This window comes from Mercenaria mercenaria, chromosome 6 (genome assembly GCF_021730395.1).
Source record: "Mercenaria mercenaria strain notata chromosome 6, MADL_Memer_1, whole genome shotgun sequence".
NCBI lineage: Eukaryota > Metazoa > Mollusca > Bivalvia > Venerida > Veneridae > Mercenaria > Mercenaria mercenaria.
Window position 1 is genome coordinate 30,959,489 of NC_069366.1, and position 19,501 is coordinate 30,978,989.

The 19,501-nt window shown below is 33.7% G+C and overlaps 1 protein-coding gene across 1 annotated transcript in view; it reads right to left on the reverse strand.

The window, feature by feature from the left end:
- Positions 1-19,501, reverse strand: part of LOC123549262 (protein-glutamine gamma-glutamyltransferase K-like) — a 48,794-nt gene that overhangs the window by 13,055 nt on the left and 16,238 nt on the right. The window contains exons 3-5 of the mRNA XM_045337197.2: positions 2,772-3,029; positions 844-962; positions 89-196 (exon numbers count right to left, since the gene is read on the reverse strand). Of these exons, the coding sequence (XP_045193132.2) occupies positions 89-196; positions 844-962; positions 2,772-3,029 (485 nt within the window). The remainder of the gene's footprint in view (positions 1-88; positions 197-843; positions 963-2,771; positions 3,030-19,501) is intronic.

Below are 19,501 nucleotides of genomic sequence, written 5' to 3' on the forward strand. Positions count from 1 at the left end.
TGCAACATTCATAAACTCGCTCGAATAGACTCAATCAAACCGTGTCTGCTATCTTTTTTTTCTCGACTGCCTTTAATTAACTACTTACCATTTTAGAAATTGTTCTCACAACAACAGTCGGATCCCCTCTAGAATGATCAGGAAGTTTTGATTTGTCAAGTAATTGAATGACACAATCCAGGATATCGCCTTCGAACTGTATATAGAAATTAAGCACAGCTGTAATCGCGTCACACATATTTTTGACAAGGAAATACAATAGTATAAGTAGTTTTTTTCTCTCGAAAGTTACATGTCTTCGTGGCCATAAAAGTATAGGAAGAAGTCAGTCTATTAAAATATGATTTTTGGAAGTAAAACCATGAATTGCACAGTTTATAATTTATTATTATTATTATTATTATTATTATTCATGTTAGAGTATGTACTCGATGCAATAAAACCACTACTAAACTAGATTGCCAAAAATGCCATGTAAGCTGAAATATGCGGAGCTTGATACTTATTACTGTCTGGATTTTCGACTATTGTCTGAAGTTGAGTGGATGAAACTTGAATAGTCATTGAGGAATACAACTTTGTATGTACGGTATGATCAACTAAAAAAACAGGTAACAGTAGCTGACAATGTGTCTAAATAGTGTCTTAAAATGGAGCGAGCTGACTTACTGCATAAGAATTGTACGTTTTGGATTTTTTTGTGAGACGAATAAACGAGCATTAAAAACACCATCAAATACATATTTAGACTTTTTTCAAGATAACTTTGCTTTAACATCTTATCGTTGCAAACCCTCAGTAAAAGATCTTTATATTCAGATTCATAGTTATCAAATCATATACCTGGCCATAAACCCAGGGTTTTGGCGAGATCTTTCTGCAGTTACCAGCATATATTTCTCCAGTGTCGTTGAGTATGTATTCGTCGAGTAGGTTTTCGTCATACAGGTATACAAAATCATCTGCAAAAAGAACTTATAGATTATGGAACATCCAAATATCGTATTTTCGGCCAGAAAAAAACACATTGCACGCATATTGTTGGCATAATATCTAATCTTTGAAATTACAGGAATTTTTTTTTGTTGACATACATCATTAAGTACAAAGTATATTTCTGATAAATTTTAATCAATGTAGTTTTGTGTTGATATCCTTGCGGAATTAAACTGAACAACATACCTAATTGGTCATTTGTTTATTTCAGATGATGCATTTTTCATAATTATGTAACACTGAAGGGTTTTTTTTGTCTCTTATCCTTTGCATGTTAAAGCCAGAATTATTACTTATTTCATTCCATTTGAAATTTCACACAAAAGTCCATTAAATCACATGGCTATGTAAAGTGATGCAAGTTTTTATTTTAGTAGAATGAATATACGTTTCCAACATATCACTCTCTACTATTAGTTGAATATTTTATTGAGGATAAATTGTGAAGTTACCTCAATTCAAAATAAAAATAAATTTAAAATTTCAGTTGTTGCACACAAAAACTGCATGTACTTTTTAAGAACACAAAAGGAAATTAGTAATTAATATTTAATTAGATCGTCAGAGATGTCAATATTTCAAGTAAAAAGATGCCTTATATAGCATTTACCATCTGAAAATTAAAAAGCACCTTCCTTCTTGTATTTAAGTAAGGTCTGGTATAGGTCGATGCGGGAATGGCTATGGTTACATCCGTCCGATGCAGGCTAATGCAAGAAATGTATGAAACAAATTAAGGTAATTTCGTTTTGAGGATTACCCACACCCATTATAAATAACCAATGCGACATTTACTTTTTTGTAATAACTAACGACTGTTTTTGTTTACCTTACACAAATGTACAGCTCGTTTAAATGGGTCAACCGTGTTGATGTACTTATAAAATAGACAGGCCCGGTTTATAGGTTGGCCAGGTGCATTGCATTTTGCCATCCAAGTATTTCTATAAAATGCTTCTTCCCCTTTCGTTCGGATCCGTCTATGTTTACAAATACGTTTGTTTATTTTATGGACTGTACACTTTTGAGGTCCATAAAATGTGTATATGCAACATAAACGAGCAATGTGATTGTTTTAGATTAAACAAACAGAACAAATGTGTACATTTCTATGACGACCTTCATTCATCATTCATCAAGTTTATTTATAACGGTGAGTTTTTTCGCCTACATGTACACATGAACAGGTCGTCTGGACCGGACTTCTTTGACTTTGAAAGCGTGTATCCCTCTAAATATTAAATGTTATATGAGAAGCCGTCATCTGTACATTATAAAATGCAATATAGTTTCCTTGTCATTTTTAAAAGCTTATGAGATATATTCTTGACAGTAAGATGACTAGTGAGAATATCGGCTCAGTGCAGTTCTACAAATTAGGAAATCTGGATGACTGTGGGAAGAACTTAGCTGCAAGTAGGATATCAAATATGGCTTTACAGAATATGCAAACTATTTATGAAAAAAAGAATAATCTACTCGCAAAATATCATTGAGGTATTTGAATTTTGAAAAAAAATGAATTTAAATATAGTATTAGATATACTAGATTTAAAATTGCATCTTATCCGCATTCTAGCATACAATGGTTCCCTAGCTGAACCTCTGATGGATGAGAATGCCTATCCATGAGCAAGAAATAGTTTCGAATAGTAACAAATAGTAACAAATTTAATTTCTGTTAAGAATTAGCTACCCTATGATATATAGCCACAGCTTTATGTAAAAATGGCAATCATGATAAAATGTTCAAGGAACTTTTTAAAGATATTAACCTTTACACCATGGGTTAAAAAGGATGTAAATATCCGAAGGATGCTTCCATCGGAAAACTTCCACGCTGTTCTCTGACCGTTTCACAACATCTATTTTCAAAGACCATTTACCAACTGCGCATGTGGGCGAAGAATTCACAACGAGGCTAAGAGAATTTCCCTCTTTGGTTTTGATATAAGCGCCCCATTCTTTTGGAACATCTCGGTCGGATAGTATAAATTCTGCATGGGTACCTCTCGACGGTTTTGGGGATTTGCCTGGAAAGGGAAAAAGCATGTATGTTCGTTCCGGTGCTGCAAACATGACTTAATCAAAATTGTTATTATTAGAACTTATATGAATATGAACATGAGTAACAACATAATGAATAAAAAAGTGAAATCGAATATCTTACCGAACAGATTCAAAACCAATTACCAAAATATGAAAAATAAATTGTATAGTGTTTAAGGACTTTGTTTTCCAAATCGGATTCTGACAATCATATTGGGACGTCCTATTCTTTTGAGTATTGGACATGTTCTTAATCGAGTTGGCATTAAATGATATAACCGAATCATCTAGTGTAACGCTGAAATCTATATCTTTCAGCTGTTGGTAATTTGACGCGGACGACACATTGAGGAGTAATTTGACGCGGACGACACATTTAGGAGTAATTTGGCGCGGACGACACATTTAAGGACCCACTCTCGGTAATTTGAAGAGAACGACACACTAGAGAGAGGAAGCAGTAATGTACAGCTTTCTTACGACTAAAACGCAAACGATGATTAACATAACTGGAAAACTATTTTCCAGCACATGGATAATATCTACATGAAATGAAATAAAAACTATAGTTTAAGACAGAAGTGAAAAAACGTAAATTCATCTGTAAAACTGATATAGGTAATTGAAGTGATCTTTTCTGCATGCATCTGTCTGTTTTAGTTATGGCTGGCATTTATAAGATATTTTTCTTTGAATATATTTTGTGTGAAGGCAAATACGAAACAGGAAATGGCAAAACTAAAGGAATTAATCTTTTTTTTCTAATTTGAAAAGAAGCACGCATCTTATGACATTTCCTCCTGTTTTTAATATGATACAGATGTGGGACGTACCAGAAGTAGAATAGAATACAGCTTTCTAGCCATCAAGTTGATAAATGCAGCCTAATTTGTTAAAGCCTATTTGGAAAAAAAATCAAAGAACAAGGTTCACTTAAGCCTTATATGGCTAACACAATTTGAAAAAATTCAATGGTGATTATTGGAAGTACACGCACAGTTTGCTACCAGACTGTTTATCTCCTATAGGAAGTAAGCTTTTCTGAAGCGGGTTTATTATTTTCAAAACGTGTCACTGAATACTGCATAGATTTTTCAGAAAATTTGTATTTTTTGCCATATTTAGTTCACATAGGACCGTTAAAGGTAGTGAGCACATTCAATGACAACAAAAATATTTGGACCGTAGGTCGGTCTTCTAGTACAGAATTAGCGGTTATTTTTTATTATGGTCGACATCTGTGGCCATACTGAAAATTTTAGATGTGTTTAAAAAGTTCAGTTAAGAACTGAAGGTTTCCCATACCCGTTATGATAAAAGTATTTCCATTTTACATCAGACATTTCTTCGATAATGAATAAATTATGAAATATGGAATGCAGTTTGATAAAACAATACTCTTTGATGAAAGGAAACTTGGATTTTTTTTCCATTTTAGGTCATTTTTGGGGCAAAAATGAACCTTCTTCTTTGCATTTTGTTGACTGACTATTGGTTTACAGTTTTAAAGAGCATATGCTAAGTACCAACCTACACTTCCTTTCACTCAAAAGCTAAGTCATACGTTTCAGCTGTTTAGTTCTATTCAACAGTTGTCGCTATCGGCAACCAATATGTTAGACTCCTCCAAAAAACTGTTAGTTATGTTAGTGAGAAGATATTGCAAGATGCAGAAGACTCTCCGGTTCTTTCTTTTTTTCTTTCTTTCTTATTCTTTATTCATAGAGGGTAACCCATTTAGCAAAGCTAACCTTCCATGTGGCCCTCTTACGACTAGAATGAACGACTAGAATGTACAGTATTGTGATCATAGTAACAAATATTAAACAGAAATCAAAGAAGAAATTACATATGCATAAAATAAAATAAAAATACATGAAATGTAGTTAGCATTAAAATCCATTCATTCATCGATCCATTTTATGCAGTTAAATTTAAAACATGACAATGAAGATGAGGTTTTGATTTCTATTGGCAAACAATTCCATACAATCGTTCCTGAGTATAAAAGACTACCTTTAAATATTTCACAGTTTGTATTTGGTATATTAAAATTTAAGTGTGTATTAAAACGCAATGTTAAGGATGTGTTATTTGTTTGTGGCTTTTGCAGATACAGTAGTATTCTTGATTCTTTAGCGTACCAGGTGTAAAGCACCCATACATGGGACTCTTATCCAAATGTTAGTATGTTCTTTTTATTTAGAGGAGCAGGGGATCGACCCCTGGTTTCGCAGTCATACAGTGTTACCACTGGACCATTGCTTCCGATCTAGGATTACAAAGTTACTATGGATGTCCCTTAAATAAAGCCTGAACTGCAAACGTCCAATGTTTGTGACTTTATCTCGACCACAGTGCAAGTTCATAATTTGGCTGTAAATGTTCATATCAAAACTTCCGTTTAAGTAGAAATACAACTGGTAACTGGAATGCTCAACAGCTTTGTTGCTATCTTGTCGTACTGTCTACTGTCTAGCAGAAACTTTTGCGTCAATAAATTTGATGGTAATACGGTAGTTTGATCCTATGAATTATTTTGCTTTAACTTTAAAACTAATTAACGTTTCTATTAAAAACGTTATCCTTTCTGGATTATGTTTAATTTCATTTTAGTTATATTCTTATATATACAACAGTTATAAGTATTAAAAGTAGTCAAAACTACAAAAACGTTTTAAAAACAAGTCACTTTATTCTTAACCAACGTTTCGGCTACATCAGCCTTCTTCAGGGTTCAAAATAAACATAACAAAGGAAGTGACGTCAACGTCAAACGACGTCGATGACGACAACGTCAAAATTAAACAAAGAGTTTGGCGTAAAAATCATAAACAGGATCATAGTATGATACATAAAAACTGGTGAAAAAATGCAGTATAAGTGCAATGATTAAGGAATGGCACCAGTAAAAACTGATTATGGAATACATACAAGTAATAAAATATACATATATAACAAGTATTTCAGAAAGGCATTAATACAGAATTTTTGAATTCATTTCTTTTGGAGACACAGTGCCCAAACGGTACATCCAGGAAGTCTCTTTTAAAAGCCTTTTCCAAGGATTAGTTACTTTATCAATGGGCATAAAAGAGAAATCCTGGATAGTATGTCCTTAAGAATTAAAATGTTCAGAAACATTAGTAGTAGTTTCTTGATAATGATTGATATCAAATCTATGACTATTCATTCTTTGTGAACATTGCTGGTGCGTTTGTCCAACATACTGTTTAAAACATTTATTACATGTTATTAAGTAAATAACATCAGTTGAATTGCATGACAGATCATGTCTAACATTATAACAAGATGAATTGGTGGAACTAGAAAATGAATTATCTTCATTAATATTTAAACAGTGTGTACAGCGACGTCTATAACATTTACTTACACTACAATTTTTGTCTTTCTTACTCAGCCTAGAATGAACTAAAACATCTTGAATATTCTTGGGTCTTTTGTAAGCAACAATAGGTTTATAGGCATATACTTGTCAAACTCTCTCTTGTTGAGAATACTTTAAAAGATTCCAATATTGGTTTATTATTTTACCAATATTGGGCAAAGATGGATTGTAGGTACATACAAAAGGAATGACTTTATCCGTATTTTTGCTACTGCACGAATTAAGAGCATCTTGCATCGATAGAGAAGAGGCCTTCTTTAATGCCTCATTTATAACACATTCAGGGTAGTTACGTGCTTGAAAATATTCTCTGAGCTTGTCCATTTCCTTGTCAAAAATGGTATTATCCAAAGTAATACGCCTAAAGCGCTTAGCCTGGCTAAAGCGAATACCCTTTTTACATGAAACTGGGTGACATGATGAAAATTCTATATACTGATGACTGTTAGTGTCTTTTTCATGAACACTAGTGTGCAGGATACCATTTTCATCTTTTTCTATGTTAACATCTAAAAAAGTAGCAGTATCTTTAGTGTAACAATATGTAAATTTTATAGTATCATGAAAACTGTTCAATCTGTCAAAAAAGTCTAATAAGTCCTCTTCTGAATGATTCCAGATGAAAAAAATATCATCTAAAAAACGTAACCAGATAAGTGGTTTCTTATCACAGGAGTCTATAAATTCTTTTTCAAGTTTACCCATAAATAGAGAGGCAAAACAATGAGCCATTTTTGTTCCCATAGCAGTTCTAAATCTTTGAATGTAATTGATTTCATTGAACTGGAAGTGGTTTTTTGTAAGTATTAATTCTATGATTTTAGAAATGGAGTTAATAGAATCCTGTGATCTACGACCATTTTCCATAAAATATTTGCAAGCATCTATGCCCTCACCATGAGGAATATTACTGTATAAAGATGTTACATCCAGTGTTACAAGATATGCATCTTTATCTATGCTAGAGAGGTTTTGTAACTTTTTGATGAAATCTGTAGTGTCTTTTACATAGGAAGTTTCAAGATTGTATCAACATACGAGACATATTTTCAGTTAAAGCTCCACAGCCTGAAATAATAGGTCTCCCTGGGTAACCTAGGGGTAAATCTGGGTCAAACGTTTTATGAATTTTAGGTAATATATAAAATTGTGGGACTCTGTCTACGTTTGAGGGGTATAGATTTTCTAAAGTTGATTCTCTAATATTTTCTAAATTGTTAAGACTATCATGTATGTCTTTACTGAATACTTTCTGGGGGTTTTCATCAAGTCTCTTATAATATTTGTTGTTTTCTAGCTGTCTATAAGTCTCGGAAATATAATCCTTTCTGTTCATTATAACAACACTGGAACCTTTGTCTGCTTTCTTCACGACAATCGTTTCATCTTGACTCAGATGTTATACAACAGTTACAAATTCTTGGAGTGGAGGGGGGAGGTAGATCGAAGAATCGCATGGTCGTGCGTTCGATCCCCGGGCGAGGTGTATGTTCTTTTTGGCGATTCGATAACAGACATATTGTCTGAAATAATTCGTCCTCCACCTCTGATTTATGTGGAGAATGTGATGGTTACTTTCGGAGAAAAGGTTAGTACTGGTACAGAACCCAGCAACACTGGTCAAATTTACTATCCGCCGTTACATAACTGAAATACTGTTGAAAAACGGCGCTAACCAAAAACGAACAATAACAAAAGAAAAATCAAAATATGTGTAAATCGATTTATCTTCAAGAGTACCTTCAGCGGAACGTCGTCAATTTTATTTGAAATGATGCAAGTGGGAATCTTTGAAATGTTGAACTATTTGTACTACCTCTCAGAATCGAACGACGTTCTTTTCTCTTTTTTACATTAAATCATTAGTATTTTTTCCTCCAGACAGTGCATGGGGTAGATAATAAATAGCGAAATAATTTTTATCATGATTTTTACTTTTTCCACTATAATAAGCGAAACTTGTAACATCTTCCTTTATTATCCTCCATACTACTTTTAGTACATTTATCATATTTCTCATACATTTGTTCACACTGTTAAAACATATTAATTTAATATTAAATCGAATAGTAAATTCTCAAAAAGTCACAATAATAAAGGAATGGTTGCTTTAACTCAACGATCGGAATTAACAGAGCTGCCTGTTACAGTCGCTCTGTTGCAACTTCGAGTGATGCAAATACAATGTAAGTAACATAATATTTATGGCCTGTTTGCAAGCATAGTGCCGAATATCAAAAATTGGGCCGTGATAGTCGTTGTGGATTAGATTTAGAGCAGCATGCCTCCAGATCGTTCGACAACAAAATTAATTTATGTTTTTAGATATCTTGAAATAAATGCTATATTTCTTAAGAAGGCTTTAAAACTTAATTACTGACAAACTTTATGTTACGGAAACACATGAGAATTTGCTGATTTTACTACTTTTTGCGATGAAAATCGAAAAGCGTTTGTCACGCTTTTACTCCAGGTAAACTGTCTCCATTATAAATATCTATATTTTGAAGTTATTATTCCATACTTCAGCTATAGCGCTATTGGTTACGACGACGGGAAAATAGAGAGTTTGAGATTTCAACCTTTGCCTTTCCCTTCAATGTCTCTCATATATATTTGGGGTAACACGTCACCGATATGCGTGTATTTTATTTATATCAGACGTTGCTACTAAAGGTTTCCATGTAGTATTAAGTAAGCCTAAGACTTCTGGATCATTGATTTCAACTCATTTAGATTTGAAGATTGAATACTGCTTTAGCCGGTGCTAGGGGGCGTGGGCAGTGTTGCATTTTCCATTACTGCTCATGAACAGACTCAATCAAACCGAGTCTGCAATTTTCACTGTTTGCTTTGTTTTCGGTGCTTCCGAGGGATCTACTTTCCAGATTTTATTTACTTCACAACAGCGGGTGTTTAGTGCTGTGTGGCGGCCGTAAAAAGTCGCCTCGACTTCATCTCGGTGTTGTTATATTTTCTGGTCCTTCGGGATCATTGATTTCAACTCATTTAGATTTGAAGATTGAATACTGCTTAAGCCGGTGCTAAGGGGCGTGGGCAGTGTTGCATTTTCCATTACTGCTCATGAACAGACTCAATCAAACCGAGTCTGCAATTTTCACTGTTTGCTTTGTTTTCGGTGCTTCCGAGGGATCTACTCTCCAGATTTTATTCTCTTTATTACTATGTGAAATAAAAAGCTTTGTTTCAGGATTTCTTATTAAGTTATTCGATTATCCATATGTATAATTAGACTAAATTTGATGCGAAACACTATCAATAAGTATTAGAATAATGAAGTTTTGTGTGGCTACTAATTTTAACTTAATTCATTGAATTGAACCTGGAAGTACGAAGTTATCAACTGATTTTGAGAAGCATTGAGATTTTGTTCAAACTTTAACTTCTACGGCATAATTGTGTCCCCAGGCGGTATCGATTATACTAGATGGGCCTTTTTGTCGTATGAAGTGAAGTTTTGAACGTCCGAAGATGTGATATCACGAAAATCAAAACTTCAATCTTTTTTCATCTACTCTGTCCACATACTCGGCATCAAAGACTGAAATCTGACTGGAGGCACATGGCAGGACAGTCATTTTACTTGAAAAATAAATAATTACGCGCGATTATCATTTGGTGGAACATTTTATTTTCACTTCCACTGACACTTTATACGACAGTTGCTTTTAATTATAAACATAAAATGGTACTAGTAAGACGGAAAATTCTTCTTAAGTATCAGACAATTTCATATAAATGATGTCATGATGCGAGAAGTTTCCTGTTAGCCGTGTGGGATAACTCCATTCTTTACATGCACGGATCCAGAGCCTGGCAGAGGGGCATTGTGGGTCAATCCCCCCTTTGATTCTTACATTTTACAAAGAAAATCGGTCTTGAACTCGGTGTGACCCCCCCCCCCCCCCCACCCACACATACACTTAAAATGGGTGACCCCCTCTTTAAAGTTGGTGTCCCCCTAACCGAAATTCCTGGATCTGAAAATGCTTTACTTATAAAATATTATATTCAAACAAATACATGTATATGCCCACATGTTAGTTTGTGCGACAATTTCGTCTCCACCTAACATTTCTTGACTGTTTCGCTAGACACATGGTGACTTGGCACGATTATATTGTGCTGTCTGAGAGTATCTTACATTTGTTTCAATTCGCTTGTTAAATGTATTCATAACTTGTGTATATTGGCTCATGTTATCAACATATTTTATAAAAGGTTAAATTTTCATCAAGTACATTGTTTATGAGTGTCTACAAGTAAAACGCGTCTTTTAAGGAATTCGATGTACAAAGTACCTATTCAAAGTGAAAAAAACCTTTATGAAAAACTAGTCCACAGCATGACGGATGAATCTGTCCTTTATATTTTATGATCATGCCTTTTGTGTTTGCTTTATCGCATATATTTAACTTAATTTCAAAGTAGTTCGACAAATGCATTTGTAATAGTTGCTGTTTCATGTTTTTGTTTGAAAAATATTGACTGCATCATCTTTCAAGAACACCATCAACAATAAAATACGTTGATATGATTATCATTTTTATAATGCACGAAAACAAAAACGATCATAATTACGGATAAATTGAAAGGGCGGATTAAATGAAGTAATGTTCATTCTAAAGTTTTAAATCTCAAGGGATTTTAATCGAACTTCAACTTCATACGTTAACTTCGCAAGAGACGTTGAAGGGGAAGGCGAAGGTTGAAATCTCACACTCTCTAATGTCTTTATTGCCGCGGCGGTCCGGGGTTCGATTTTCGACGCGGTCATCTTTTTTTCTTGATTTGGAACTTTTAAAATATGTTAGAAACAAAAATTCATATTCTAATGTTCATAATATGACCAAACTTCAATTTCAAAGAAAGATTATTTTTTAGCCAAATCTGGAGGCATGCTGCTTTAACTTTTCAGACAACTTGAAATTAGCAAATCTGTTCTTGTTTTGTGGTCGTGGCAGTTTTTACAATATCAATACAAATACATGGCATTTATATAGCGCAAAAATTATAAAATATTCTATTGCGCTTTACAATTACATAACACACATTTAACATATATACATACAAAATATGAACAGGATTCTAGAACTTAGATTTAAAGATTTGGACATGTATAAATACTATTTTACACCACTTCTGATATTTTGTATTTTAACAAGACTACACTCATTGTTCATGAAACTGCCTAAATAAATGTGTTTTCAGTTCTGATCTAAAGCTGGCTTCAGACTGAATGTTTTTCAGATAGCTAGGCAGATCGTTCAACCATTTGGGACCAACGACTGCGATAGATCTGTCTGCTAATTTTGTTCGCCGTCTAGCGATGTTAAAGTTAGTGTCACTTTGTGAGCGAAGTCTGTATCGTTGTCGAGTAAGTACAAACATTTCCCTCAGATATACTGGAGCTGTACCATTGATGACACGGAAGACTATTACCAAAACTTTGAACATGACTCTAGCCTTAACTGGAAGCCAGTGTAATTCTTTCAGAAGTTCGGTACTTGGTTTTTCATAGGAAGCATTCCTGACTACTCTAGCGGCATGATTTTGGAAGCGCTGTGGTTTATTGATTTGGTAGGCTGGAATTTCTGTAAATAAACTGTTGCAGAAGTCAATGTGAGAATGAACCAATCCATGCACTAATGATTCAGTTGACTTTTGTGTTAGATGTTTCCGTACAGCCCTAAGGTTTCGTAACTGCACATGAGCTATTTGACACTTTTTTCTGAATGTGATGGTCAAAGTTGAGTGTATTGGTCATAGTTACACCTAGGTCTCTGACATGATCGACGCATTTTACGTCACACCCACCAACGTTTACACTTGTGATGTTCAATTTCGCTAAACTGTTGTTTTGTTCCATACATAATAATTTCAGTTTTAAACTGATTCATTTTCAGTTTGAAGGTTTTCATCCATTTTATGATTTCATTGAGACAACTGTCGAGTTGTTGAAGAACAGTTGTCTCGTTTTGAGAATTTCCCGCTTGAATTTTTAACGCAGTCTATAAGGACGGGTATTTATTCAAACATATCTTGTGAAAAAAGTAATATGAAACCGTACACGGTTTTGAGAAAAGGTATACATTCTTATTTTCTTTTGATTTCATGTGAATTATGTTACATGGACTTATACTCGAAGAAGTAAGGTAAACGAATGCTCTTTTATAGCCATAAAGCGGATGGACACAATCCTACTCATAAGGGCATTTTTGAGAAAAAAAGTCAAATTATCTGTAACAATCCCACACTTTGTTCAGGTGGCTAATCATAAGATTTTGGAGTAATGTGTATATTGCAAATAGATAAACTCCATGACACTTAAAATATGTAACGTTTACTTATCAACATGCCAATCAATAGTTACTTTAAGTACCCTGTTTTTCAGTAAAAAAATAATTTGAGCATGCCTTGAACAAAACATGAAATGAAAGCTTTTTTTTTTTTGCAAGTGGCATTATCTCTAGCCTGGCTCTATAGCTGAATGATTGATGCAATAAATACCGAAAATACTTTCTAAGTGAAATTCTAAGCCTCCAGTATTTCATAGTTGAGGCAGTCCTGTTTTCTCTGAAAAGGACAAACAGTTATGAAAGTGTTGCATCAAATGTTAATGAAGACGACGTAGACTATATAATGAATATGACGGATCAGACATAGAGACGGCAGCCTGTCTAGACAACTGTGTAGTTCATTGTTCCACTGAAAAAAAAACTCTGTTTATACTAGGCTTCAGTTAAAACAGAGATAAAACCGATAATTCTGGAATGTTCAACCGCTTTCTTCTTATCTTGTTGCATTTGCTTGCAGAAAAATTTGGCATCTAACAATTTGATTATAAAACGATATACTGGTCATAGGAAAATAGTATGGGAAATGGAAAACTAATTGAAGTTTCTACACACTATATTAGTTGGTTTAATTCCATTTCTAAACTATAATCTAGGAATAAATATCAATTCGGTGGAATAATGATAACCTTGCAGATATCTGAGGGTTCTGTATCCATAAATGTATAAAGTTTATCTTTCAATGATTCCGAAATTAAAATGATTCTGTTTCAATACTTTGACGTTATAGGCTATCATTTGCAGGATTCGAAACTAAATTTAATAAGATTTAGTTATATAGAAACTAGTCAGAGACTGCGAATGTCTTCAACACTTGCCTAGATTTCTGACTGACAAGTACATTTTCACAATTTTAAGTCTGCTGAAACTAGTTTTGTTAAACTTTTCTCATATTTCTCATATACCTTCAATAATGATTGATGTACTTAAAACTTACAATGTATGTACAGATGGCATAACATTACTAACATCCAAATGACCACATGATGTAGTAAATGCTAAAGGGAACATAATAATCGAGATTGAATGTAATTCCACCTTGCTTATGGTTTATAGTTCGTTCATATGAATTTTAGAAAGCTACCAGGCTGCTCTAAGGAAGGTAGGTGGTTCTACTCGAGTGCCTACCAGTGCCTAACATAATACCCAGAGTTGTGGGTTCTTATTCTACCTGAAAAATCTGGAAAGGCGCCATATGATTTTACACTCGTGTTAATGTGATTCAAAATCCAACAAAACAAGATAAACAATATCCACTAATATATAAATATGGTATAATAATGATGATAATAATAATAATAATAATATATCAATGCCAAACAACCTAAAACGTCTGAAAGAAATTCATCAAAAGAGCGGCTTTCTTTGATATATTCAAGTCATTCATCATTTCTATACGAACAAACAATGTGTTTATGTGAGACAACAAATTGTTTATTTAAATAAATAAACTAATTTAGAAACACTTCAATTCATTCAAGACGAACATGCATCGAATGCCAACGTAAACATTTTACATTTTTGATTGCAAATACAAGCGGTACACTATCTAAGTATTTATAGTACGAAAAACGGTAGCAAATCATTACCAACAAATGTTGAGTAACAAGCTATAAACAAAATATATGTCACCGTTATATATAATGTTATATATTTTAAATAATGTAGTTATGAAAATTATTTAGTTTTCTATCTGCAAAACGTGTCATCATCGGAGGATACACATGAAAACGGTCTTATTGCATGAAAAATGCATTCTAGCTGTGAAAAGGCGCCAATTCTACACTAAATTGCGCAAAAAATGGATACATAAGGATCTATTTATTTACTTTTGACTTTTTTCGTAAATAAATTATTAAAGCTTTGTAAATCCTGCAACAAGAAATAGTTTAACTGGTAACATCCTTCCTTATTATGATGCATGATTACTTTCACAGGATATCTTTATCACCAAGACGCTTACATAAACAGATGTTTTCGTCTGGTTTTTGCCACGTAATTAAGACTTTGAAATTCAAATTATTTCCATTTTTGCATGGGTAGTTAATTATATTTCAGAATAGATATATAGTTTTGAGGATGAGTTGTTTCAAACATGGTAAGCATTTATACTTGACCTATTCACTACAGCATGTTTTTTTCATTATCTGTAATACATGTATTGTCACTGATTATTTCGCATTTGGACTATTGTAATGTTATACTGCATACAAAAGAAATTCATGTGTATACATGTGTTTAAACCGTAGGGAATATGTCAGATCTAAGCAGACCCTTACGACCTATATTGGTTACCTATTAAATTCAGGATTAAATTTAACTTGCATTTACTTAGTTGATTGACTGAATGTTTTTCTCCGTATTGCCCAAATAGACCAGATTTGAGGTTAGCGGGTATCACAGAGGGGTATTGTGCTGTTCCATTCAATAATTTAGTACTATTAGTTTAGTTAGAAACTGTGGGATGATGTAACCATTTAGATTAGGCAGTATAATTCTTAAATGGTTTTTTTTGTAAATCTGAAAACATTTCAATTTAGAGATTTTCATGCATTTTTTAGGATACAATTGTTAGGTATTAAGATTTGCGGAGCTTTGTCAGCTAACTTTTGGTTTTTCCTCTTATTCATGTACTCTTTTTATGTAAAATGGCTATCTTTGATTTTTTTTTTAATTTAGTGTACTGTGCCATGGAATACATACATATATACAAATAGACGCTCAATCAATTAAAGATAATGATAAAATCTTAAAAACATTATAGGTTACAATGACTAATGTAACTGAAGTGAGCTTCACTGCGGGCAACTGTCTGTTTACATTAGGACTTGAATTTAAAAAACAGTTTTTATTTGAATGTATTCTTTGGAAAATTTATTGCGAAACAGGAAACTTCAAAATAAAGGAATATTTTTGTTCTGATTTGAAAAATGACATTTCCTTTTGTTTTTCATATGAAACAGATATGGTACGTACCAGAAGTAAAGTAGAATACTGCTTTCTATCCACCAAGCTGATAAATAAAGCCTAACTAGACTCAAAATTACTGTTTGTAAACATGAATTTATGTAAACATAAAATTAACACGTTTATGTATATTAAAAGTTCTTTGCATTAAGTTAAAATAGTATGGGCTGTGTACATCTATGGCTGACACACAGAATAAATGTGTACTGTTACTGCATGACATTTAATTATGAATGTAGATCTACAAATACAATTAATTTTTATATTTAGTAAAGCTAAATATATCTGATGAGGATTTTCTACGTTTGAAGTAAATATCTTAACATGAATTATTAATGAAAGCCATTGGATATCTGTAACGCCTTTTGGGAAAACAAATGTCGATTTTTTTTACCTACTACTACTACTACTACTACTACTACTACTACTAGTATTGATTTACAGTTATAGAGTACATAATATAAAGTAAAAACCTACACTTCCAATCATTCAAAAACATTTTCATTAGTTTCAGCAATTTACTTCTATTCAACAGTTGTTTTCATTACCTGTTTTCTAACTGTTTTTAAATGAAGGTTCACTCTGATGCTCTGAATTTATAAAGAGGCACTATTGCACATACAAAACGTACAGAATTGCATTACAATCTTTTTACAATCATGTCAAGAAGTAAAACACAAAGTTTGTTTTTCAGTAAATACCAAATAAAACTAAAATAAAAAATTGGCAGAGATAAGGGTGCTGAAAGAATGAAAGAGCATACAAACTATGAAAACTAAACTGAAAAAGTCCTAAGAAATGAATTTATAAACGGACAAAGTGTGTGTGGATGCTTTTTGTGATGGCCAACTCCTAAAGGAGACTGGTAGTTTAATGTTAAGATAGTGCAAGATACAGAAGACACTCCAGTTCCAGTAGCGTCATTGATTCTGTAGAGTGCCAGGTGTAAAGCACCCATACTATGGACTCATCAAAATGTTAGGATTTTTATTTGGAGGAGAGGGTGATCGAACTTACGATCCCTGGTTTCGTAGTCAGTCAGCGTTACCAATAGACCATTTTTTTTCAGCTCTAAAACGGACAAAATAACTATGGATATCCCTTCAGTAAAGCCTGAACTGAAAACGTTCAACGCTTGTGACTTTATCTCGACTTTAGTGCAGTTCATAATTCGGATGATAACGCTGTTTATATTATAGCAAACCTCCATTTCAACAGATATACCACTGAAAACTAGAATGCTCAACCAGTTTGCTGTTATCTTGTCGTACTAGCAGAAATTATTTCGTGAATTAATTGAATGGCAATACAATATTTCTGATCCTATGAACTTTTTACTAGAAGTTTTAAACTATTTATTGTTTCTATTAAAATGTTAGCCTTCCTGGATTGGTTATAATTTCATTTTAGTTATATTCTTATATATACAACACGTGCAAGTTCTTAGAGACAGTAAGCTAATACATGTATTATAGGTATCCTACCATTTAAATAAAAGTCATTTTAAACCGTTTTGGACCTGTTTTACTTAAAACACACTTTTTTGTTATTACTCGAAACAAAAACAAAATGACTAGAATTCATTGTCAGTGAGTTCCATTTCTTGATTAAAATAATAGTTTAAGATAATACGAATACAGCCAAGGCTGAGAGCGAGCTCAAAATTTCAAAATAAGTGCCAACCCACCTGCTAAGCTCAATGGCGGAGCGGAAATCTACGTATCGCAGGGTTGTGCGCTTGCTCCCCGGGCGAGGCGTTTCTTCTATTTGACGATTTGATAAAAGACATAGTGACTGAACTCATTCGTCAACTACCTCTGATTCATATGTAGAACATTAACAGTTGCTTACAGAGAACAGGTTAGTACTGGTACAGAACCCATCAAACTGGTTAAATTAATTGCCCGCCGTTACATAACTGAAATACCGTTGAAAGACAGCGCTCAGCCGAAAACAAACAATAGCAAATAACAAAGTATAATATCATTCAAGTGTACTTACAAGTCAAATGGTTTATCGCGGCCAGAAATTTGTAGAAACCGGACAGAAGTTGCGAAATTGTCATTTGTGCAGGAAAGAAGCGTTTACCATAATGTCCAGTACTGGACAGGTATAGTGACCATGCACTGACACAGCCAATTTTCTCAGAGGGGGTCCGATCCCCTGTCCACCCCCCCCCCCTGACAATTTTGAAATTTAGCACTTCATTTTTTGCATTCTGGGACAGTTTTATGGACTAACCTGTTAAATTTGGGAAAATGATAAAATCAAGCTTTCTTATAGGTAAAATTCTTAGTTTCTTTTAGATAAATAATATGAATTATGTCGGGGTCGTATGAAGCAGCAGCCGCATATACTTTACATGCAGTCCTAATGTTGCCTTTTTCGAAAAACATTGTCTTTGCTTCTTTCCTTTTTTAAAGATTTTCCAGAGGGGGTCCGGACCCCCGGTCCCCCCCCCACCCTCTTCTGGATCAGCGCATGGGGACATATCATGCTTTCTGGTTATGCAGGTAAACTTGTGTTTGGTTAAATTTCAACAGAGCACAATTGTCTGAACAGTGTACAAACTCATTACTGTTTTTTTCAGGCAAGGGTGGAAAAAAGTGGTAGACAATGAAAGCAGAAACAGTTTTATTAAAAAAATAGACAATGAGACAAACATTTCCAACATCTTTTGACGGTTCAAAAATCCCATGTTAAACATACGATAAAGCCCGAAACGCGTGAAAATGTTCCGAATATAAATCGGGTGAAGTACGCGCTCTATGTATAAAATAAGATTGTGCGTCTAGATTGATTAAACTGGGCGAGGTTACTTACTTAAGTGGCAGGGGCCAGTTTCGCATTTGGCCCGGGTACGTTTTTTAAATAAAATAGACATATGTACTTTACAGGCATATATATTCAACTGGTTATTTATGATGTTTATAGAACTAAGGATTCCTGCGTACGAGTGATTATTGTGTAAAATAAATATGTGCATGTATCGATTTTCCTAGCTCCATGTAGACGGCCGGGTCTAAAACTTTACCTGAGGTAACGGAAGTCAGACGAATTGGAAACGGTCCTCCATCCATCCAGCTTCAGCTCAAATTTGCGGAAAAAGTAAACGGTTATGTGATACTTTTCTTCCCACCATTATTTTCGTCTGGTCACATGCTTTAAAAATATGCATGTGTTTTAGGTCAGTCATTTGCAGATAATACGGTTCAGGTCGCGCAAGGAGTGCATTTTGGGCCATTTTTGTCTAAAAATTTAGTGTCCTGAAACCTGCGTTTTACTCGTTTTTATCACAGAAGCAACAGAATCGGCAGACTGAAAATGTCACCTAATGAAGTGCTATGTCTATGCGAGACATTCGCTCAACAATTGCCTTGAATTTGTCGAAATTGGATTTTTTTATGATTTTTTTCGCACTGGTATCAGCGCAGAGTTGTGGAGTTTTCAAATTTACTGTCCCTTGCCCCCATAATTACTTGAGGATGAAAAAAAAACGTGTTTTTTAAATGTTGCTCTTAAACAAGGGTGGCGGTTGAACTACTAAAAGTACAACAACAGTTAATTCACAACAAATCGTACGATATGTTTTATAATCAGTAGAAGCTAGTCGTATTTACGCTTATGAGACCTGTTTCATCCATAAGTAAAGAGTTCACAGGTCCATCATGAAATATTTTCCCCAGCGCGTATATACTTGTCC